The sequence below is a fragment of the Podarcis muralis genome, chromosome 1 (assembly GCF_964188315.1).
Source record: "Podarcis muralis chromosome 1, rPodMur119.hap1.1, whole genome shotgun sequence".
In the NCBI taxonomy this organism is placed as follows: Eukaryota; Metazoa; Chordata; class Lepidosauria; order Squamata; family Lacertidae; genus Podarcis; species Podarcis muralis.
In genome coordinates this window covers 83,399,647-83,425,105 of record NC_135655.1, presented here as the reverse complement: position 1 = coordinate 83,425,105, position 25,459 = coordinate 83,399,647, and the positions used below count along the sequence as shown (strand labels likewise).

The window sequence follows — 25,459 nt, the reverse complement described above, 5'->3', positions numbered from 1 at the left end:
TTTGCAACTGGTAAGGCGAGTCTGAATTTAAAGCCCCAAATTTCCATCATCCTACCCCTTTCCCAGCAGGGCTAGACTCTTGCTGCTCCCAGCAGCTTACACTTAGCAGGGCAAGAGATGCCACTGCGCACTTTGGAATAAGCCCCAATTTGGCGAGGTGTCATGGTGAGAGGTTTTTTTTAACAACAACCTCCAGGCAGCCAGGTATGTACAAGACACTGTATCCAATACAGCTGCAAAGCCCCAACCCTGCACAAAGCTGTGCAGGCATTAGGGCAGATGCTGAAATGGCAAGGCAATGTATGGGGGGCGGATACAAACGGACAAGCCTTCAGCAGGCCTGCTATTGAGGGTGCGCAAGCAAACGGTTTGTCTGGAGGAGAGTGAATGAAGCGGGACATTCCTCCCTCCTTGAGCGCCCTGTTCTCAGAGGACAGGCCTAGTTGCACCCAGGCACAGAACCCAACCGGCTCAGCTGCCCCCTGGAAAAGGGCAAGGCTGCAGAGCACCTGGAGGTTGAGAGGCTGCTGAAGGGGCCTCGGCTGCTGCGATAGCCAACCACAGCTCTTCCGCAAAGGTGGTGGGGTGATGTTCTGCATATTGTGAGCCCCCCCGAAGAGAGATTTGGATCCAGGGAGTTTGGGGGAACAACAGAAATCACCAATCAAGGAGAAACACCAGGAAATCCAAAGAGGATCCAGCAGGGCAGAGAGTGGGCAGGCAGGCAGGCAACCAGAGACCAAAGAGATGGAGCCCTCTCTAGGTGGCAGCCTCTCTGCCTGCACTGGGGGACAGAAGAAAAGGAAGAGCACTGGGAGGCTTTCAGCACCAGCAGGTCTTGGGGGAGTGCTCTGTGCCCTCTGGCTTGCTTGCCTCCTCCTCCAGCTCAACCAGGTTCAGTTCATCAGCCGCATACGTGCGGAGTCCGTCCAGCTCCTTCTTGTGGGCCTGCAGGACCAGCTCTGTCAGACGAGTGAAAGACTGAAAGAGATGAGCGTTGTTGGTTGTTTTTTTAAAAAAGTGAGGTTTAGTACATAGCTTTAGATCGGCAAACAAGTCTACACAAGTTACTAGCCCACAATGTATTTACCAGTGTGCTTGGGTGCACATGTCTAAATGTTTTAGACATTTGAGGTAGATTTTTTTTTTTTAAAGACTACTTCTCAAACTTTCAGTTTGGCTTCCCACTTGGTGGCAATTTTTATTTGCTACATGCAAGAGTCAACTTACAATCCAGTTTTAAGCAGGAGAGTTATGTGCATGCTTAAATATGTCCCACTGAGATCAACAGTGGGCCCTGCTCCATCTATGTATGAGTTTTGACACTAACTGCTAACATTATCACACATAGGGGCGTATCCAATGGACCCCATTTTTGCCAATTCTGCTGCCCACTGTAGCCCACTCCTGAGGGTTTAGAGACCATCCAGAACAGGTATGGGATACGGCACGAAAGGCTACAGTAGATGGGGGGGTGTGTGAACCCAGATACACCACCATACATAAGTGTAAGTACTTCTGAGACTAAATAAAATATATATGTTACATTTGCAACAATATATAGTGCAACTTTGCTTTCCCTCCCAAAGGTGAGGTGCCTACTGGCAGCTATGGTCAAAAACTACAGGTGAGCCCAAGGATTTTCCACCATGAACTCTCTTTTGTTCTGTATCTACACTTGCTCTGCAAAGGTGATACACTGGCTGCAAAGCACCAGACACCTGGAGGTTCCATATGCAGAGTTCTTACCTCTTTGATGTTTACATTGGTGCAGGCACTTGTTTCATAGAAATCCATGCCATACTCCTTGGCCAGCTGGAAGACAGAAGTTCCGACAGCTTTACATACAGGTATAATAGTGACTGTCAATAGATTGTACAGATAGATCTGAAGAAACTAGAACATTCTTACATCACCACCTCCAAGACTGAGAAGATAACTTGTATTATTTTTTTAAAAACAGGCTAGGTAACATTTGAAGTTTCTGAATGGGGGAAATAGAGCACTGTTACAGGCACAGCATCTCTCTCTGATTAACCAGGGCTGGAAAACTAGTAGAATTAAGTCCAGCTGCAGAACCCAGTGCCATCTCTAATATAAACAGTGACCCGGGAACACTGTAGAACAGAGCTTGTCTATGCCAGAAGGAAACCAGCTTCCAGAACCCATTTCCACAAGTTCCTGGACGTTGACAAAATTTAACTGCTTCTACCATCTAGTTTTCTAGATCAGACTCTGCCCTGGTTCACACCCACAGCAGATGAGGCAATCAACCTGTTCCTGACTATACCAGATTATGTGGGGGGCTCACACAACTGCACGTGCTTCTGAAGAACAACAACAACAGAACCTATCCCATAGCAAGAAGGGTTCCTGACAATGCCATTGTCTTATATAGAGGAATTTGGTTGGGGAGGTGTATGGGGCAAGATCCAAACATATGAGGCCCCCTTTGCCGTTTGAAGTGGTACAGTGTGGAACAAGTTGGCTTCAATCAAACATAGGTTTCTGAATAATGCCCTCCCCAGAGCCCATAAGTTTCCCACAAGGCACTGAAAATGGAGGATAAGGGGGCTGCCACTACAGCCATATAAAAATGCCTGTGGTTAGTACAGCTGCTGTGGAGACTGCCATTGACCAGGCCCTTGGTTAGCATTACAGCCTGCCTGGCTAGTGGACACTTGTATGCCATACCATAACAAGGTTCTCTGGGCATCTCACACTTAATAATTACAAAAACCATTTAAAACATAAAACCATTTAAATAAAAAGCACAAACATAAATACAACGAAAGCAGAACTCACTGCACCGCCAAAGTTAAAACAGATTAAAAAACAGAGAGGCCCAGACCACATCGTTATTTACAAGGCCTGAGTGAACAGAAACAGCTCAGTAGCAGAGCATCTGCTTTGCATATAGAAGGTTTGAGGTTCAATCCCTGGCGTCTTCAGGTAGGGCTATGAGGGAGCCCTGTCTGAGACCCTATGCAGTGTAGATGGTCTGACCCACCTGGCACTGTCAGTTTTACTATATCATCTGCTATGAATGAGGCTTAGGTCTCAAAGGAGAACAACTAGCAGCTACCCAAGAAGTTTACCTGGAGGCCTTGCTCTTTGCCTACTTGCCTCTTCTCCTCCTCGTCTGCTTTATTCCCAATGAGGATCTTCTGGACGCCATCTGGGGCATACTGGAGAGAAGAGAGAGACTTTAGCCCTTCCCAATCAGCACAGATTAGAAGCAGCATAGTTAAAAGCTGAGCTGTACCGCACTGTTGAGACTTGGGATTGTCAAATGCACCATTCCTGTTGCCTTTTAACTGTTGAACAGGGCAGAGATTTTCATAGCAAATGGCTTCTTCCACCACTGCAACATAAACATCTGGAAAATGGCAGCGCCCAACACATTTCTGATCTTAACAAAGCAATTAAAAGAATCGCAGGGTGGTCTTACAGAAAACAAGGCTTCCACAGACCAAAGCCAATCAAATAAACAGGGCAGCTAGAAAATCCCCCCAAACCCAGGGGCCAACAGAGTTGATCGCACATGCCCAACAGCATCTCCTTCAGCCCAGACCTGTTCATCTCCCCATTAAGTTCACTGCAAAAGCAGCAGATTACTTCAGTGCCAGTTGTGGCAGAGTGTTAAGAGTCACCATGTAAAAATGGGCACCACCTTCACCAGCCCAGTGCCTCCAGGTGTTCTGGACCACAACTCTCATCAACCCCAGAACTGGCTGAGGCTGATGGGAGTTGTAGTCTCAACACATTTGGAGGGCACCAACCTGGCAAAGGCTAATTTATAAAAATTCCCTAACAGTGTAAAGGCAGAATGTATGTGCACAAGGACACAAAGTTAGCACCCTGGCAGTATCCAAGATGCCTCCATCAATTATTCAACAGCAGTGTATTTTATTTATTATTATATTTATATAGGTAAAGGTAAAGGTACCCCTGCCCGTACGGGCCAGTCGTGTCCGACTCTAGGGTTGCGTGCTCATCTCGCTCTAGAGGCCATGAGCCGGCGCTGTCCGGAGACGCTTCCGGGTCACGTGGCCAGCGTGACGAAGCTGCTCTGGCGAGCCAGCACCAGCGCAGCACACAGAAACGCCGTTTACCTTCCCGCTATTAAGCAGTCCCTATTTATCTACTTGTACTTTAAGGGTGCTTTCGAACTGCTAGGTGGGCAGGAGCTGGGACCGAACGACGGGAGCTCACCACACCGTGGGGATTCGAACCGCCGACCATACGATCAGCAAGTCCTAGGCACTGAGGTTTTACCCACAGCGCCACCCGCGTCCCTATATTTATATAGCCACCTATTAATAAATATCTAGTAAATTCACTGCATGGTTTACATGCAAAACAATATAATAGTTATTATTAAAAAATAAAGAGCAGTCTTTTGTATTATTAAAAAATAAAGAGCAGAGCTGGCATAATACAGCTCAGATTTAAAACACGGTTAAGGTTTATTAGATGTTCTTCTAGCCCCTGCATAATCTTCTAGTTAGCACTTGCTAAATACTGAGGAGCTTCCACAAGGTATAAGTCCTTTTACAGGAAATAAGGACACCCCAAAAGTCTTATGCCTTTTTCAAGGACATCCGGAGTGTCTGTTGAATTCCCAAGGCTATTTTAATCCTACAATCTCTAGATAAACCAAGCACCTAAGCCAAACGTGCTATTTCTCTGTTTGAACAAGGTTTCTCAAGACAAGAGAGTGCATGTATATACATACACAGGCCTTGAGCAGGAGCAGTTCATCCGATTTTGCCATGGCAACTTCTCCCACACTGGGGCCAATAGTCCCCAACAATAGGGGGAAGAAGCAGGGAGACCTTGCTTACCTCATCTACATCACTGGCCCATTTCATGATGTGCTGGTATGAGCGCTCACTGCTGATGTCGTACACCAAGAATATCCCCTGGGGAGAGAACCAGGTCAAGAAAACAGAATGGAGTAAAACGTGCAACATAAACCCAAAGATGAAATGACTTCTACTTACAGGGAAGGTGTGTGTGTGTGTGTGTGTGTGTGTGTGTGTGTGTGTGTGTGTAATTGTTAATTTAATAGGACATTCCCTATGCATCCTCTGCCCAGGAATTATGCTGGAGGGTTGAAGAAGAGGAACTAGACATTTGGGGATTATTCTTTCTTCTGTCCCGTTAGATTCTGCATGCATCTGCATGTAGGCCAAGCTCACTGTGAAACCTTCATGGCAGATGTGGCCTTTAACTACTACCGATAAACCAAAAGCATTTGTGTTTTGACAGTTGTTCCTACAAGATTGTTACAGAGCAGGCGGCCACCATACTAGATAACAGACAACTGTTTAATGAATATGTCAGTCTTTCCCCCTGGGGACCTGGCTAATCAGTCTGCATTCCCTGCAGATATACAGTAGGCTTCTTTGGCTGCAGTTTTACTAAACACTCCTTATAAACTAGGCTTCATGTCTCAGAGATCTAGCACCACTATGGCTCAGGGCATCAAGCGGCAGGCAACAGGTGACCTACAGGCAGTAGTTGGGGGGCACAACATTTACCGTATTTTTCCATCTTATAAGACGAGGTTTTTTTACCCAATTTTTTAGGTCTAAAAACATGGGTTGTCTTACCCACAGAATATAGCAAATAAATATATAAATAAATAAATAAGGAACTTCCTCTAGCAGTTGCAGGTTCTGGTAGTGGCAAGCTGTGGGGCCTCTGTAGTCTGCTTGCCTCCTCTCACTCTGCCCGCCCTACAGCAGGGAGGGAGGCTGTAGGCAGTCCGTTTTTGCTGTGCAGTGTCTTCACGCAGCTCCATTTGTGTGCAGGTGACACAACGTTACATAGGAGGAGCGCGGCGATTGAAGTAATACCCCCCCCACCGTGCCTTTAACATCAGTGAAACATCGTGCCTTGCGCTCCTTCTGTGTAACGTTGCACCGCCCGCACACAAATGGAGCTGCGCAAAGACAAAACAGGTCACACACGCAGCCTCCCCCACGCAGCCTCTGCCCCACGGGAAAGGCGCGGAGGGGAGAGATATCTTCGATCACTGCAGCCAGCACCTTTCCCGTAGAGCATTATCAGTCTGCTTGCCTCCTCCCTCTCTGCCCACCCTACAGGCAGAGACTGCATGGGGGAGGCTGCATGCTATCTGTGGATTTTTGGATTGCTTTCTCATGGGCCAACATCACTGCATTTTATGCACCAAGATAGCATCAGTAACACTGAATCCTAAAGTATGCAGCTTGTCTTCGGCCCTCGAGGCCATCTGACATCCCCAACCTGGGACTGCTGGCTTGCTGCCTTTCAATTTAGCTGAGGTTTAATGTTGGGACCCTTTCTGTGTTCCAGTGCTAACCTTTGCCAGCATTAGCCCCAAAGTTGTGTGTGTCTTTGTCTCCAAGTAAGAACGTATGGTCTGGATTCAACTAAGTTGTTGCACTTGCAGAAGCTACTGCAACAAGATCCACTGGTGCAACAATACTATCCCTCCTCTCCATGTGCCCCCCCCCAATTCTGCTTCGGAGGGTAGGGAAAACCCCCAGAATAGTGCATGGGTGAAAGGGAGGCGAGATTCAATTCAGCAGGACGATCTCCTTAGCACGATGTTTAATTCCACTCAATATCAAAAAATGGAGAGAATGTCCACCTCTGCCAGGTCACCTCCATGAATTTTGGTTACACTATGCTTGCATCTCTGGCAACAGATGAAGATGTCAGAGAAAGAGCACCGAGACCAATGCTGGGACAATTTCTGCAAAAGCCAGCTAGTCCTTTCCAGGTCTGTCCATGCTTTTTGTACTACTTCTAGTCTAGGAGAAAACAGTTTTACCTGGGCTCGCCTGTAGTACTGCTTCGTGATGGTCTGGTATCGCTCCTGACCTGCAGTGTCCCTGGAACAAAAGCAGGCGTCATTAGAGTTGCTCCAAGTTACACACAGACTGAGGGGCATGCACTGCAATTTTTATCCACATGATCCATCTGGACTGCAGCAGAGTTGGCGCTCACATGGACAAGGGAATTATTATCATCAGCTATTGGGTTGTATCCAGCGCTGCCCATGAGTGAGTGGAACAGACTTTTGCTTATGAAACAGGACTTCACCATCCTCTCCTCCCTGCTGCAAAATCAGCACTGGAGGGTTGGGATAAGCTCCAGAGAAGATTTTGGCATGGGGCAGGGGGGAAGGGGCTCAAGGAGAGGAGAGGAAGGTGAAGTCCTGTTGTGCAAGCTGAGGTCTCCTTATGCACTGTTGGGATTCTGCTAATCATTTACGAAGTTGTTTAGAATTTATTAAAGCACTGTCCAGAGATTAAAGAACAAAAGAGCCACTGCCTACAGGCTTACAAACTAAGATACATGATGCAAGAGGAAAATAAGAAAAGTTGGGCATCAGTTCCTTAAGAGTTACATGGTAGTTCTTAGAGTGACCAGCTGGAACAGAAATAGTTCAGGGAGAAGAGGAGCCAAATGGTAACTGGCCTCAGCTGATGTAATGGACTGGGCCCCATTATCCCAAATCACCCTCTGTATTATGCAAAGTGAGCGATGGGCTAGCCAGGAGCAGTTCTCAACATTACACAAACTCCTCCTCCTCACCCCTGCTAAAGTAGCTGCCAAACACACTTCCTAACATGCAGCCTTGACTTTCTGCCGCGTCAGAAGACAAGCCCAAACAGCAGATTTGTGCTAAACTGCAGTCAAGTCGTCATAAAGCATGACTAATTGTTGCTCTGCAGTATCATCTTATGACCGACTTGCTCTTTGATCCACAAATGGTCATCGTCACTAATATTGTCACAAGGCAATTTCCTTGCAGTACAGGCACCCAAGAACACACAGGATCACTTCAGCTATGGAGGTTTATGCAATTTGGCTGCTCCCTGCTGGGCAGTTTTAAATCTGCTCCTGTCAAGACAATCACATCTAGGGTCTTCCCAGAAAGATGTATCATTATTTTCATGCTGACATACAATGAAACAACCGTGTCCCATTTAAAAAAGACTTATTTTTAATTAGTTATTTGAATGCTATCTAAGACCCCCACCCCAGTATTTCACACACACCCCCAATAGAAACCAACACCATAAAGTGGAAAACTTCCTGGGTCAAAGCCACTCCCCTTCTATTGCATGAAAACAGGATAAAGCACCAGTGGTGCTGGGGTAGGTACTAAAACTACCTAAAAGAGAGAAGTACAGTATGTGTTTCTAAATAACAACAATAATAGTAGTAGTTTGAAATGGCCTCTGTTGCAGTTTAGGCATGGAGCTTTAATCCACACCCCGAAAAACAGACCCAGTCCCCATTCAGGCAACCACACAAAGGCTACACTACACACATGGTATATAACAGCCTGTTACATTACTGCCCAGGAACCCAAATGGCCTCTCCCTCTCAGTCCTACTGGACCTCTCTTTGCGGATGGTGTTCAATAACCACTTATTGATTCCATGCTACTTTTGATAATTTACCAAGTACTTCATCTGCAGAGTGCTTTACAATCTCTCTGCATGTTCACTTTATGGCAATCTTGCTGGCTGAGTTACTTGCCATTTCTATTTTACAGATAAAAGAACTGAGGCTGAGAATGGGCAATTCGCCAAAGTTCTCACAATGTATTCACACCAAGGAACTCTCATCTGGTCTCCCAGATCCAGAGTTCAGCTCTCTGTCTGAAGATCTACATTGCAATAGCTAAAAACACTTACCAGATCTGTATTCGGACCTTAATGCCATCTACTTCTATAGTCTTCATTTTAAAATCGACTCCTGTGAATAACAAAAGCAAAAGATAAGTTACAAGGGCGACTCCATCCCTACCCAGTAGATTCTGCTGAGTGTAATTAGGTTATGTGATGTTTAGAACATATATATGGAGACCCACAAATATCCATGTACGAGTTTCTCATGTGCAGCATCTTCCTTGGGCTTGATTCAATGGAGTCCCGCTAGCAGAAGATTGTGCAAGTCCTTCCACTAGCGCAACACTGCTTCCCCCCATCCAAAAATTGGCTCTTAGGGGGCTCAATAGATTCCCCCAGAACAGTGCTTGGGGGAGGGGTTAAGGGGGGGGATCATTCCATCTGATGAGCTGAAATGCTTGCACTGACGGAACCAAAGCCATGGTGCTACATTGAATTTCTTCCCCTATATCTATCTTCTCTTCAGTCTACTGCACAACCACCCCACGAAGTGAATATGCAAACAACATTCACACACACAATCCAAGAGTAGATCACCATTGTTATGGAGCTGGATCCTCCCTTCTCTGTTGAACTCCTTCTCACCAGCAGCCCAACCTGTCTCTGGCCTTGCCACACAGCGCTGGCAGTTCTTTTAAACGTCTGAGCAGTTGACGTATTCATACAAACTCCATAACACTACAGCAGCTGAGTCAGTAGCTAGGCAGAGCTCGTTTTAATCAACTCAAACTAGTGCTCTCACTCTGATGGTCACCAATCTCACAGAACTACGGGGTGAACACACCAAGCAGGCCTCTGGTTGAGGTCTCAGTGTGTGGGCAAGATGTCACAGCTGCTGCCAGACAGCTCACAGCTTAAACCTTTTAGGGCTTAAAAGTTTAAAACCAGCCCTTTAAAATGGGTCTACAAAGCCAGTATACTTGCTATAATGTAGATGTTGTTGACGTTGACAACAGTATACCCATCAGGACTATGGTGACTGCCTTTTGGACCAGCTGAAGTTTCTAGACACTATTTAAAGGCAAACCCGTGCAGAGTGCCTTATCTGTGTCTAGTCTGGAAATAGATCACTGTGGCTAATTTTGTCCTCTGCAGAAATGGCCACCATTGGCAGACCAGCTGAAACACACCCCTAGCTTAAGGTTACCATATATTTTTTTTCAATGAATCCGAGGACACTTTTCAACTTCCTACTAAATAGATGAATTTTGTCAGGGGACTGATTTGTAACTCTGGGGACTGTCCATGGGAAACAGGGATGTCTGGAATCTTACCCTAGCTACCGACACTACTTGGGCTTCACTATTCAGCACCCAAGCCAGCAGCATTTGCAATGCAGACTTGGGTCTTTTAGGGGAAGTAGAACTTCATCTGGGGGATATCCCAGCCCACAGCACCTCCGCCTTGCCAGGATTTACGATAACCTCTGCTTGTTCGCCCTCAACCATCTCAGAATTGCCTCCAGGCATCAGTTTAGAGTTTCTAAAACCTGATATCAGAAGATGGAAAAGAAAGACAGAATTCCATGTCATCAACCTTTGGATGACTTCTCCCAGTAGCTTCATGCAGCTCTTAAAATGCACGGAAGACAAAACAGAGCCCTGGGGCAGTCTGAAAGCCATAGGGCACAGTTGCCCAACATTATCACCCGAGAACTTCCATCATGGAACAACAAGAACAAAAGTAATAAAGTGTCCACAAAGTCCAATACCCAATAGTTGACCCAGAAGGATACTATGGGTGAAAGCATTCCTGGCTTTCGATACTAACAGGGTAGCACTCCTTCCATCCTTCCTCAAGAGCACATCATCCACCAGGGTGATCAAGGCTATTTCTATCCCAGAGCTGGGCCTGGCCATTGGTGGGGTTGATGACAGTTGGAGTCCAACAACATATGGAGGGGCGCTGGCTGCCCACCTCTGGTCTAGGCCAATGTGGGTCATAAAGGAATAGTTTACTATACAATCTAATATATGTTGCCTTTGCATGCTCAGCCATGGGGTGTGTGTATATAAAGTAGTACAAAAACAGGACAAGAAAATCTTACTGGAGTAGGGAACATACCCATGAAAGGAACCATGGGAAAGTACTAGTGAATTCACCTTCATTTTGTCAGAGGCTGGAGATCTAACCTTGGTAGGCTGTGCAACTTCAACTTATCTGTGATCCGGTCTAGATTCTTTTGAAGCCTTTTCTCCTCGTATCAGAACAACAGCCCAACTCCCCAGTTCTCTGCAGACAGCCAGCAAAAGCAGAAAGCACCAAAGACTCTGTGTGTTTCTTTGAAGTTCCTACAGCAGCTGCTTGCCCACACTGCTGAAGAAGCAGGTACCTTTCAGCAGAACAGGGGACTGCAAGATAAATGCCACCAAAGCTGCACACAGCTTCCTACGCAACCCATCTTTCCAAGGTGGTGTGCCACAGCGTGATAAAGCTTGGCTGACAAAACACCTCAGCAGTAATGCATATGCCCAAACCAAGCAGCGCCTACCTGCTGCCTTGCAATATTTCTCTTCTGAGTTTGCCCTTCTTCTGTTGCAGGGCAGGGTAGAGCTAATTGAGAGTAGCAGCTTAATAAGCCTTGCACGAGGCCTTCCTCATGTCAGCTATAGCTTAAATAACTGTGGCAATCGAACCCAGAAGTGAATCCATAAGACAACAGTTTTTAGATCTATGACCGGGCAGGTTAGAGGCTACAAAACAGGCTGTGGCCCAATGGGAGAGCAGGTACTTTGCATGGAAAAGGCCCCAGGTCCAATCGCTGGCATCTTCAGACATGGCTGAGGAAAGTGCCCCATCTGAAAGCCTGGAAAGGTGCTGCCTATCAGGGTAGAGAAGGCAAGACCAAGGTAGGTGGACCAGTGTGAGGCAGGTTCCTACATCTACCAGTGGTCGTTAACTATGAGAAATAAATGTTAAGCGGCAGTATAGTTCCAATTATCAGAAACTGATTGCAAACCAAAAGGGACAGTGACCCTCATGCCTTGCTTATGAATTTCCTCCAGGAACCCAGCTAGCTTCTGTTGGGAGACATATCGCTGAACTAGATGGACACTTGGCCTGATCCAGCAAAACAAAGCCTTGCATTCTGCACAAAAAAAGCTCCCTGATCCAAGATTAAGTTTATTTTCTCCTCAGAAAATTGTGTAGCTTTCTGAGGGTGACTCACATATCGTGCACGATTCACCAAGCAGGAACAAGTTGAAAGTGATCCTTTGTACTCCACAAGGCATTTTCTACTCGCTCTGTGGTCACAATGAGAACTTCATTAACTTAACGCAGATGAGGACTGTGTGCTTGCGTCACCATGTGGGAGAACAGGACCGTTTTGGAAATGGTCCACTGCTGGAGAAAATATAAACTCTAGGAGGAACATATCCCATTACATAGCTATTCATACATAAAAGCTACCTGGCTAAAACCGGCCATGGTCAACCTGAGAGGGTTTAAGCTCAAGCAGATCTAAGCAGCAGGTCACACGAAGAACAAGCTTTTCAAGAGAGGGCACTTAACTCCACTCTTCCCCAACCCTCCTAATGTCCCATCTCAGGAGAATAGGGAAGTGGGGGCTGAAAACCCAACCTAGTGATAGTCTTCACTGTCTACTCACCTGAATGAAGACCATTTAATACCTGATTTCTCCCCTATAAAGCAGAGTGGGGGAACCTGTGGCCCTCCAGATGTTGATGGACTACAACTCCTATTATTCCTTACCATTGCCATGTTGACTGGGACTGATGGGAGTCCTACAAATATCTGGTGGAGCCACCCCTGGTAAAAGGAGGTAATCTCCCTGAGTGAACACCATTGTGAGTAGTATATTTTGCTACAAGCCTACAAATGGGGTAGTTAGGGCACACCCTGGACGTGGAAGTGGCCATTCTTGTTTACTACCATTATTCCCATGGTACACTGGACAGCAGCAGCATTAGGTAGAAGGTAGGCCACGATCCACTTGGTAGATCTCTGGGTGTTTTGCAGTAGATCAGTAAGTGTTTCTCAATTGTTTGACGATAGCAACAACTAAAAGGATTCCCTCGCTAAATTAAAGGGCTTGAACAAAGAAACCAGGAATGGATTTTTGCCCTGGACTGAATATGTGCTTGATTCTTAATGCGTGTCTGCCTTCCTGAAGAACTATTTTACACTTGGCTTCAGTTGGTGACCCTCAGGATTCTACAAATTGTAATAAAGCTTAAAGCCTGCTGACTGGCCAGATAAGTTACTAGAAGAATCAGTGACTTATTGGAGGATATTAAGCAACTGGAGGAGCAGAAGAGAGGAGAGATTCTGTAACATATGGATGCAAATACATATCACGAGTGAGGAATTGGGTGAAATTCGGAAAAGCATGATTTACAAGAAATCATGGGACTAAGCAGAAAACCTTGCTTTCTTAGCACCAGCAGTTCCAAGAAAGCTTTTGAAAACCAGAGCTTTATTTCTGTATGGACAATTTTCCTTTTCATAAGTTTGCTAGTAACAATGGGTGCCAACTGCAAACAAATATTATGCAAGCTTGGCAGTGTCAATGATTTTAGGTTGGTTTACTAAATACTAGTAATATAAACTTGGGACGCGGGTGGCGCTGTGGGTAAAAGCCTCAGCGCCTAGGGCTTGCCGATCGAAAGGTCGGCGGTTCGAATCCCCGTGGCGGGGTGCGCTCCCGCTGCTCGGTCCCAGCGCCTGCCAACCTAGCAGTTCGAAAGCACCCCCAGGTGCAAGTAGATAAATAGGGACTGCTTACTGGCGGGAAGGTAAACGGCGTTTCCGTGTGCTGCGCTGGCTCGCCAGATGCAGCTTTGTCACGCTGGCCATGTGACCCGGAAGTGTCTCCGGACAGCGCTGGCCCCCAGCCTCTTGAGTGAGATGGGCGCACAACCCCAGAGTCTGTCAAGACTGGCCCGTACGGGCAGGGGTACCTTTACCTTTTTAAACTTGCTAACTTAGACCACTCTCTAGAGCAAATGAATGTTTTCCAATGCAAACTGAAAATTTTCTGGTGCAAATTTCTGTAATTACTCTTTAAAAAATCCCAATTCATTTTTTTCTTGACTACTGACTACAAAAGCAATTAAACAGGAAGCAAGGGGAATTTCATCCTATTTCCTAAAATAGACCATGATAGGAAAGTAACTTATTAGCCAGAAAGCTAAATACTGGAATATGCAATTCTTCAGTGTATGGCAGGGATGGGAAACCTGTGTCCTCCACCCCAAAGCTACAGAACTTCAACACCCATCAGTCCCAAACAGATGGGATGATGGAGGAAAATGGGGACCTCTCCCTTTCCAGATCAATTCCATCATAAGCTTGCAAACGGACTAAATACTCAAATCTGAAATTAATAGCTTCAATACTAATGCCCAACCCCCCCCCCCCACATGCATGTTGGCCTTACTTGCAAGTCCTATGCCTGATATGGGCTACAGAGCTCTTTCAGATGGAGTTGTGTCAATATGGACATGCCCCAAAGCAGCTTTCTTCTCAAGCTGCCAGCCACTGAATGCAAGCCTGAGAATCGAGCCATAGCTGGGGAGCTTCAGGCCCAGAGGCCAAATGCAGCCAATCACACCTCTCTATATGGCACCTTCTCTCCCCAGGCCACACCCCTAACCCTTTCCTTGAATACTTTTGACTGCCTGGAATGTGTCCTTGAAAACCTGCATTGACTTTTGCTTGCCTGGGTGGAGGATAGAGAAGTGTGTACATAAGTGTGTGTACAAACCAACTTATTGTATAGATGTAAAATTTGCTTTCGTTGCTCCACCCACCTTGGCCTCTGGCCCCACCCACTGCCATGTGGCCCCTGGACAGTTGCCCAGAAGGGAATGTGGCCCTTGGACTGAAAAAAAAGTTCCCCATCCCTGCTATAGGTTATGCATGCCTAGCACAATGGTAGAAGCGAATGGTTTCTACAGGAAAACATCAACATGTTGCCCTAGGTAGGCGTAGTCAGAGGCAGGTGGGGAAGCTCAGCCACAGCCTTCTTTTACCACATTTCAGGCAACGCTTCATTATCTCACCACCACCCCAAAAAATCCTGCACGATCTACAAGTTATTTTTGGACGTTCGCTACATTTCTAAAAATGAAAGGCACGCTAGTAGTCACACTTTCTGAGATGAAAGCTTTGTGCCTAATTTCAGAACTGTGGGGCCTGACTGAGGTCATTCTCTGGGAACCTCCATTCATGTTTTAAAAGGTCCCTTTTTATTTACAGTGGTACCTCGGGTTACAGACGCTTCGAGTTACAGACGCTTCAGGTTACAGACGCTTCAGGTTAGACTCCGCTAACCCAGAAATAGTACCTCGGGTTAAGAACTTTGCTTCAGGATGAGAACAGAAATCGTGCAGCAGCGGTGCAGCAGCAGCGGGAGGCCCCATTAGCTAATGTGGTACCTCAGGTTAAGAACAGTTTCAGGTTAAGAACAGACCTCCAGAATGAATTAAGTTCTTAACCCGAGGTACCACTGTAATGTGTTTCATGACCAACAGAGCTAACAGAAGAAGAGCCCTGCTGGATCAGGCCAAGGCCCATTTAGTCCAGCACTCTGTTTTCACAGTGGACAACCAGATGGCCATAGGTAGCCAACCAGCAGGACCCGGGTGCAACAGCATTCTCCACACCTGCAGTTTCTGGCAACTGGTATCCAGAGGCACACTGGGTCCAACAGTGAAGGCAAACCATTGGAGCTAGTGTGGTGCAGCTGTCATGGCAGGGGTCCCCAACCTTTTTGGGGCGCAAGGGCATATTCTGAAATCTAAGAAACTGTCAAACACACAATAAAGTACCCATTTCACAGAAGAAAAACTGGTGATGCTCAGAACTGCCCCTCAACTGGCCAAAACACCTACACTCCCAATAAATAAAATGGGGGTGGGGGGAGCAGGTAATGTCTTTCCCAACCAACTAAACCCCAAAAGCAAAAAGAAATCACCCAAAAATCTCTACTGCCTTGAGCTCATTGGAGAAAAGGTGGAATATAAATGCAAAATATAAAGGCCTGGTACTACATGCAGCTAAAACCCCAGTTTATCCCATCATCTGCTCTTGGCCACTTCAGATATATGCCCTGCACATCACTCAGTAAAACGGGGCACATCCAATGTTTAGTCTCTCTTAAGGATGCGTTGCGTGTTATGTTCTGAGCTCACCAGCAGCTCCCACAAGTCACTCCTGTGTCTAAAAATAGACCGGGCTCATACAGTAGCTGCTTCCAGATTCTCAGCACACATATGTGCCTGCTAACACCCACAAAAAAGCAGGTGCTCCAAAGAAACAGGCATATTCCACGTTATGGGTTTAGGCTCAGGTAGGACTTCTCAGAGGGCTGTTTTTTTAAGAGTCCATGAGGAGCCGACTTTATTCCCTGGGACTAGCATAGCCACCACTGGGGATTTCAGAAAGCAAAACGGGTCTGCCTTCCCTCTGGCTTTCTCTCTTCTATCCTCTCCCCACCCCCATATGACTCACGGTGTTATGCCTACCTCATATTTTCGAACAATGACGTCGCATTTATTTTCACCTTTGAGGTGAACTGGCATTACTGCATTTAGCAGCAGCAGCAGCCGCAGCAACATTTACAGTGACCGGAGAGCCGGGCGGTTATTGAACAAAAACTAGCTCCCAACACAGGCAACGCAGGAGCCAAGGCCCGGTATTGGTGCAGCATCTAACAACAGGTAACTGGAAGCAAAGGCACAGAAGGAGGGGACCGGGATTTCGGGGAGAAGGGGCGCTTTTCGCGATCCCTGCCTTAGTAAGGGGGTGTCAGCTTTGCTTCAGGGAGCCTGAGCCTCAGATCTGAATCGCCCGGGGCGATTCCCTCTCGGGGCTTGCTATGGGCAACTGTGCAGGTACAGTCATCTTAATCCGTGCCAAAGAAGCAGTGTCTTTACGCGCGATGCAACCCAGCCACCCCTCCCCTCCCCTCCTCCCCAGTCCAGCGGCGATGCCCCCAAGGCCGCAAATGTGACCCACGAGGTCTCCCTCCCTCCAGCCGGGACCCCGATGATGCCCTACGAAGGAGTCGCCGCGGCTCCCTCTTGTTCGAGGGCGGCCCTCCTCCGCCTTTGTCCCCGCTCCCGGTGGAGACGGTGGAAGAGGCCAGGCTGGCAGATTCCCCCCCCCCCCCGACTTCTCTTCCTTCCCCACCCGCCCCGGCGTACCGATGGTGGAGATGTGCGAAGGGTGGAACTCGTTGTCGGTGAAGCGGCACAGCAAGCAGGTCTTGCCCACGCCCGAGTCCCCGATGAGCAGCAGGCGAAAGAGCACGTCGTACTGCTTGGCCATGGCGGGCGCCGCTCCGGCTTCAGCCCCGCGCGGCACCCGCTGCCATCCCAGCTAAGCGCGCTCTCCTCCGCCCGCGGCGTCCGTGCGCGTCTGGGGAGAGGCAGCCCCAGCCGCAAGACCCGGCGGGCGAAGCGAGGTGGAAGGAAGGAAGGAGGGAGAACCGACGCCGACGCCTCGGCTGCTGAGATCCGCCGGGGGTGGATCTCCAGAAGAGCGGGAGAAATCGAAGGCTGCTGCTGCCGAGGCGCTGGCGCCGGGGAGGGAATCACTTCCCCGCTCTCGGAGCGCCAAGCGGGGAGGTCTGCAAAGGTGCTCCTACCGCTCCCTATTGGAGAGCGCAGGGGAAACAGGGGCGCGCAAGGCGGGCGCCTCGGACGCGCAGAGACGGGACGCAGCAGCCGGCGCTTTTCGGGCGAAATTGCGCTCGCCAGCCAGCGGGCGTGCTCGCTTGGCACCACGTGCCTAACAACCAACAGAAGGGGCGGAGAAGAAGGGAAGGCGGCCCGCTCAAATGAAGGCGAGCAGGCCTGTTGCCGAAGCCGGGGCGTGACCCTGGAACATAGGCCGAGTAAGATGGGGTGAGAAGCTCGGGAGCGGGCGCAGAATCACGAGTTTCCATCGCCATCAGTGCCGGATTTACATTTAAGTTACACAAGTTATAGCTTAGGGCCCCACTCTCTTGGCCCCCCCCCAAAAAAAAATTTAAAGCAAAAAACACCTGGATGTACATTTCCAAAATATAAGATAAACAACAAATAATATAAAACCTACAGACAGCAACAGTGTTTTGTGTTGTGTAGGCTCCTATGATGTAAGTAATGAGCCCCGCCTGCTAGCCTGCTCTCTAAAATATCACTGGTATTTATTAACTTAACATACTTCTTAACTGTATTTCACCATTAATATACTTCTTAATTGTGTTTCAGTTCAACAATTACTTTGATAGAATACATATTTTGTTATGTGCAAACAGCTTCAGATACGGTACCTATTAGGTCCATATATTACCATATAGCATATATTCAACACAAAAAAATGACAATTTGTTGTTGACAAAGGACAGCTGGACATATAAAGGGCCCCATTACCTTCAGTAGCTTAGGGTCTCATGAAACCTAAATCCGGCCCTGGTTGCCATGGATAACTAAAGAGAAATCCAGTTTGCAGGTATCAGGGATAAACGAGGGACCGAATTTCTCTGGTTATCTGCTCAGGAGACACCTTGTTTGCATGAAATTAAGGTCAGGCAGAAGGGACACGGGTGGCGCTGTGGGTTAAACCACAGAGCCTAGGACTTGCCGATCAGAAGCTGCCAACCTAGCAGTTCGAAAGCATGTCAAAGTGCAAATAGATAAATAGGTACTGCTCTGGCAGGAAGGTAAACGGCATTTCCGTGTGCTGCTCTGGTTCGCCAGAAGCGGCTTAGTCATGCTGGCCACATGACCCGGAAGCTGTATGCCGGCTCCCTCGGCCAATAAAGCGAGATGAGTGCTGCAACCCCAGAGTTGGTCACAACTGGACCTAATGGTCAGGGGTCCCTTTACCTTTAAGGTCAGAGAGCTCTGTAACTTCTCTTGTTCCCTGAACTAAGAAGGATTTTATACGCATATTTGCTTGGTCAATTCTTTATCCACTCCCCATCCCCAAAAGACACACACATGAAAGTTGAGAGGGTGGGAAATCCAGGATTATATTTGAGGATTAGCCAGAGTTCCTTAGGACTGTGTTCAGAACTGGAGACTCAGCTCAGGAGAAAGGGCAGTAATGGAGGGGGACTCTCTCAGTGGCTATGGGATGCCAGCTGTTTAGGGGGTGGGGTGGGAAAACAAGTGGATGCAATGGAAGATTTTGGAAGAGTGCATGGCTAGCCGACTGGAACCTGAACAGCAGCTCTCCACACTGCAGGTCCTGCTTCTAAAATATGATTGCCATAGAAATATGAGTGTTTGCCATGATGATGATGATACCCTGCCCATCTGGCTGGGTTTCCCTAGCCACTCTGGCTGGCTTCCAACAAAATATTAAAAATACAATAAAACATCAAACATTAAAAACTCCCCTAAACAGGGCTGGTGTGTGTGTGTGTGTGTGTGTGTGTGTGCATGCGCGCGCTATATAATGAGTAGCATATAAACCACATACATACCCAGTTAAATGAAAGGTAACTTGCAAGGGAGTGGGGAGAAGGAAGCATAAGCAGTTTGCTATGCCAAGAGTATAATTTAGAAATCATTTTTTTAAACCCCTATGGATTGTCAAATGTTAAATGGTGTCCTTCCTGAACGATTGATTTCCCTGCCCAAATCAATGGCCAATCAATTATATAAGCAGTTACCCAAAGCTCTTGCTAGAAGAGATGGGAAATCCAACTTAATTTCACACTTACTCAAACTTAATCCAATTGATCTCAACAGGATTTACGATCAGCAAGACAGCAGCCTTAAAATCTGTCTAACCCTGTAACTTGTGAATGTCAAGGAAACTAGTTGACATTTCATGCTTTAGGAAATGTAAATATTTTACGTACATTGAGCACCTTGAGAGGAAGGTCTGAGATTGGTTAGAACTGATGTCACCCGTTTTGCACCTTTGCTTTTGTTTGCTTCTTTTCTTCTCTTAAGTTTGCCCCAGGTCCCTAAACTGACAGATCTGGTTTGTCAGTATCTTAATTCTATGCATGCTACCTTCTTAGGACAAAAGGAGAAAGAAGCTTTGCTGTATGTGGCTAAAGTGCTGTAGCCTGTTTGACTAGGGGTGTATGTAAATTATAATTCCCAGGCAATGCAGGTGAATGTAACCCATTCTAAGCCAACATTCTGCTTCAATTTTATTTCTTTTGCTTCCTGATTGATCTATGTGCCTGTGATTATTTTCCTGCTAAAAGCACTGAGTACTGAAGTACTTTCCCTTAAAAGTATTGATTATTTTTATTTTTGGGCCTAGAGATAGTGAATACACCCTGTGTGCATTCTAAGTAGGATGGGGTCTTCATGAAATATGCCATAAAACAGGCATGTCCAAAGTCCATTTTGGGGACCTAATCTGGCCCGCCAGTCGGTTTAATCTGGCTGTTTACCGTATTTCCGGGGGTAAAATCCTAAAAAAAAGCTCAATAGATAATGACTTAAAATGTGGAAAAGTGCAATGAACAGTCTGGGTGGGGAGAGGGCTTTACAACACAGGTAAAGCCAAAGGACCCCTGGATGGTTAAGTCCCGTCGAAGGCGACTATGGGATGCAGTGCTCATCTCACTTTTCATGCCGAGGGAGCCAGCGTTTGACAGACAGCTTTCCGGGTCATGTGGTATGCAGGACTACACAAAAGTATGTCACATTGAGTTCAGTGGGGTTTACTCCCAGAAAGTGTGAACAGAATTGTGACCAAATTCAGTTGAAATAAATGGGGTTTTCTTCTGAGTAAATAGGATTTTGCTACATATGTAATCCACTAGATATGTGCTCTGCTAGCCAAGCATGAAGTTAGCAGCAGTGAATGATTGCTTATTTCAAGAGGATTCAGAATAAGCGTGTGATAATCAACATATTTTCTCCCCTTGACAAGTTCTTCCCATCCTGAGCTGCTCGTGGTGTTACTCCCAAAGCAGTATCCTAAGGCAGAGGATCAGAGCTGCTAATCTACATGTTACAGATTGAGAGCAGAGGCAGAGAAAAGGTGTAATATTTTATCAAGGCTGCACAATACATAGCCTGATAAACACATTTCTCTGTTTGCCATAGATCAACTTCAAGGCAACAAGGCCCGCCTTTTTCAGTACATATTTGTAAGCAGATTAAAAGGCAAGCAAACTCAATATGACATCATTGCATTACATGATGCAAGCAAGCATTGGCTTACTCCTTAAGAATCTAGGGTTATATATCAGCAAAATTATGAGCATGGAGTCATTGAAAATTATGTGCATGGAGTCATTGAATTGGCTGAAACTCTATGCACACATATCTGTGAGTAAGCCCTATTGCAAACAATGGAGCTTACTTTAGAATAAGTATGTTTAGGATCTCACTAGTGCAAATACATCTCTCTTTTGCATCTTAAGCTCCATAATGACTGACATGAGTGTTCCTTCTTTGAATCTGTCAGTACCCACGTTGGTTGCTATGGCAGATCTCTATGACAGTGACCTCACTTCTGCCAAAAGCAGGAGTGTTCCCTGAGCTGCTCAATGTACACAGGAAGACTTTTGTATCTGTAGTTCAAGCAATATTGCATATGCATGAGCCCTCAGAAAATATACAGAGGATCAGCTCCATGTGACTAACAAGGTGCATGAGAACAAGCGACACCTTCCTTACATTGCTGTTCTATTTTGAATGAATCATTTCAGATTGTTGACAGGGGAGGAAATGAAGCAGATGGAGACTGCATGACGGTTAATACCTGTAATGCTTAAGGAGACTAGCAGGCCAAGGACACACTTTTATCTCAAACATTACATAACTGGGAAAGTTTCAGCCACTCTGAGAAAACTATTAATGGGTCTATTTCAGATTATGCCACCAAACTTGAATGTAATCTATTCACTTTGCTTACCGCATCTAGAACACTTGGTTCATCTTAGTCACCTCCTCTAGAAATGGAGACTATAGAAACAGAGAACATCAAGGCTCCTAAATGAAAATGCTAAATAAATAAACTTGCATAGAAACACCAAAGTAGTAATGATTATGATTACTGTTTTGCTTTCTACACTATCATTCAGTTTGTAGGTATGTAATAACAAACCTAAGGGACGCGGGTGGCGCTGTGGGTTAAACCACAGAGCCTAGGATTTGCCGATCAGAAGGTCGGCGGTTCAAATCCCCGCGACGGGGTGAGCTCCCGTTGCTTGGTCCCTGCTCCTGCCAACCTAGCAGTTCGAAAGCACGTCAAAGTGCAAGTACATAAATAGGTACCGCTCCGGCGGGAAGGTAAACGGTGTTTCCATGCGCTGCTCTGGTTCACCAGAAGTGGCTTAGTCCTGCTGGCCACATGACCCAGAAGCTGTACGCCGGCTCTCTCGGCCAATAAAGCGAGATGAGCGTCGCAACCCCAGAGTCGGTCACGACTGGACCTAATGTTCAGGGGTCCCTTTACCTTTAATAACAAACCTGGCTGCGTGCTCACAGTCTGCACCTGCATTCAACATCCCTCTCATGTAATATGCGCTTCTCATGCAATATGACACAAAACATCAACATTAAAGATAGCATGAAAGGAAGCGTCTTATTTTAACACCGAATTGCTAAACGGGTTGGTCAAATTTTATGTTATGCTGTGAACAACAAACATGTCTGTCCAATACACATTGGTGCTGGCAGGGGGGATTTCTTAATTTTATTTTAAAAGGGGGCAATTGTGTATAGACAAATAAATCTGCACAGCTACTTAGGCTCTTTTTTACCACTACTTTAAGCTACTGTACATTTCATAAGCTTTTTAAAATGTGGAATTTCACTATTGCTGATAAATGTGGAAGATATATTCTTTGTGTCAGGATGAGAAAATCTGTAACTGCTGACTAATCTCAGCCAGAGGAATTTCTATAATTACTTCATATTCACTTACCATAGGGCAGCGAAGGCTATCAGTGTCAGTCAAAAGAAGGTGATATTATTTTAACTCCCAGCCTCTCAATACCAAGAATGTTAGTTACGCCATCCATTTTTACATTAAACAGTGAATACCTTTCAACTGAACAGCATTCATGGCATTTCTAAGCTTCTTGTTCTCCATGTTAAAGCAATGAGTTTGGCAAGATTATTGCACCTGGTCTGTCCCATCCTTCTGCTCTTGCTTAAAGATATTTATATTCTCCAAAGTTTGTGTTATCGGTCTAAAAATAGAACACCATCTCTTACAGATTTCAAAATAAATTATTTTACCTTAGTCTACACTTTCCAATAAAGTTTAGAATTTCCTCCTGCCCTGCTGCTCCAAAGTGCAGAGGTCATTGACAGGTAGGTGGCCCCACCCACCTGTCAAATTTGGCCCTTCAGGAGTGGGAAGATAAGAATCTGGCCCGCCAGCCAGAAAATGTCCCACCCCTGCTTTGAACTGTGGAGCAAAAGCTTCATAAACAGAACAAAACCTCTTTTGTTTTTCTTGAATTTCATGACAGCAGCCCGAATATAGACACCTTTAACTTGCTCAGCAATTTGGATCCACAACACATAAGATCGTTTTGGATTGCAGGTCTATGGATTTATCCTCTGAGCCTTTCAAGAGAATATTTGGTCCAGTTGTGACCACTACTACACACTTCCCATTGATTGAATTGTACTTCCTGTGTCCCATTCTGTGACAGTTAGCTCATTACAACTCTAGATTATGCCCGTGCTTCTTTTGGGAGCTGTTGTCTCTGTGAATAATTTCCTGTACTATTGGGTTTATTGCAACATGGTAGAGGTCTGCACATCTAAAGGAAATTAAAATATTGATTTGTATTTTTGTTGTAAATATGGCTTGAGCAAGTACAGGAGACTAAAATGTCTACCTACTTTTTATGCAGACAGCAACACTTAAACAACACGTGTCTAATAAATAATACGGCTATTTCATCCTCAACACAGCATTTTATTGGAGGAATTTAATGACAAACAATTTATAGTTGGGTAGAAGATAAACAAAAAAGTTGATTTAAATATGATCTTCATGATTTAATGTATCTTAAGTGTACAGTACTCCTCACCATCTGTATGAACAAACTGGAACACCATAAGATTTTCCTGGACTGTGCTTATATGTTACATTGAAAAGATAATTCTCACTCTAATACCATTAATCAGTCATATGTGGGGAGGGCTGGATTAGGGATTTTGTTGTAGTAGTTTGTGTTGTATATTTAAAAAACACACTAATTCAAACATTAAAAGAGGAAGAAAATATGTTGATTTAAATGCACCACCTGCTTTTCCATTTCTACTATTCTGCCTTGAAATCCTTGTACATCAATCAGTTTCTCACATGTCTGCAGCTATTTTCTCTGCCTGTTGGACTACAGTTCTTCAGAAGGCTTCAAATTGTTCTGAGGGGGATAATCAAATAGCCCTCTTTCTTTGTTTTGCAGTAACCATGTCTGTGGTCTTTAGCATCTTCTTCAATAACAGCCAAGATCCTTGTGGCACCTTAAAGACTCACATTTGCATTATGACACAAGCTTTCGTGGAATAGTCACTAGCAGTGCTTCCTGGAGGGACACAGGGGTATGCATACCCCTAAACATTTTGTGAATCTAAGTTTGACCTCATTGAAGGGCAGTATTTCAATATGAGTAGGAAAAGGAGAGTACCCCTAAAGCATTTTTTTAGAAAAAAAATTACTGTTCACTAGAGAACACTTCATGAGATACATGTAAGCGTTACCCTAAGTTGCAGTTTCCTTCTGAATCTTGGAGAAGCTGGGTTAAACTTATTTTGAAGCTATTTTTAAATTTCTCCACCTCTTTGTTTCTGCATAGGTTCTCCTCCCAGGTTTTCTGAACTGAGAGCTTGATTTGGTGTCTCACATGAAGACCTTTATGCGCATCCCATGAAGACTGGTTCATTAGGGCAGATGAGGCACTGCGGTTGTAAAGATTGCCTGTTCATAGAAAAAGGAAAATGCAGCTATTTTAAAACTAATGCTATCACACAAGCTGGCCTGCTCATGTTGAGAAATACAAAGACTTCAGTCCCTTCAGTTTCAGGAGAGGAAAAATTTGAGGCAGATTTTCTTAAACGAGAGAGATGAATGTCAGCCCACACACAATGCGTATTTGGGGTGGGGTGGGGGGCACACACAAAAAGAAACCAAGAACTAGCCTGAAGAAAGAGAACCACTCAGGGCCCTAGGCTCCACTCCAATGAACCCAGGTTGGAACCCTACTCCTTTGTCTGCCTCAGTTGTTATCAATCAATTTCTCTCCAAGCGCACAATAATTCCCCTTTGTTGAGCAAAATCTCCCCTCCTCCTTACATCTGAATGATCATAGCTAGTTTTAAATACTGGAAATGCAAGATAGGCATAAAAAGGGCAGAGCCATAGCTATGGGGGGAGGGGGGTTAGCCAGGTTTTTTGTCCCAGGTGAAACCTCCAGAGGGGCACCATTGAGGCTCCCAGCTTGTGATGTGTGTACACAAATGCACATCGGATGTGTGTATGCCAAACCGGGTCTTTGATCTGGGTGAAAATGAGCCTAGTTTCACCCCTGAAAAAGGATTAACGGTATTTAGCACTCTAGCTGGATCCACAACTAATACTGAGCTGTCCAGAGTGGCTGGGGAAACCCTGCCAGATGGGTGGGGTATAAACAAATTATTATTATTATTAATAATAATAATAATAATAATAATATACCTGCTGATCTCTGCATTGCTCAAATCTGAATAGAACCTGTGTGTGTGTGTGTGTGTGTGTGTGTGTGTGTGTGTGAGAGTGAGAGAGAGAGAGAGAGGGAGGGAGGGAGGGAGGGAGGTAGAGAAGGGAAA

At 45.8% G+C, this 25,459-nt stretch overlaps 1 protein-coding gene across 1 annotated transcript; it reads right to left on the bottom strand.

Annotated features, from left to right (window-relative positions):
* Positions 1 to 309: 309 nt before the first annotated feature.
* Positions 310 to 17,422, bottom strand: RAB15 (RAB15, member RAS oncogene family). Its single transcript, XM_028740313.2, has 7 exons — positions 16,871 to 17,422; positions 8,706 to 8,766; positions 6,827 to 6,887; positions 4,848 to 4,925; positions 3,099 to 3,188; positions 1,750 to 1,815; positions 310 to 981 (listed from the first exon to the last, which is right to left on the bottom strand). Exons 1-7 carry the CDS (start codon positions 16,992 to 16,994, stop codon positions 823 to 825), a joined length of 639 nt encoding a protein of 212 aa, XP_028596146.1. The 5' UTR covers positions 16,995 to 17,422; the 3' UTR covers positions 310 to 822.
* Between the last annotated feature and the right edge of the window lie 8,037 nt (positions 17,423 to 25,459).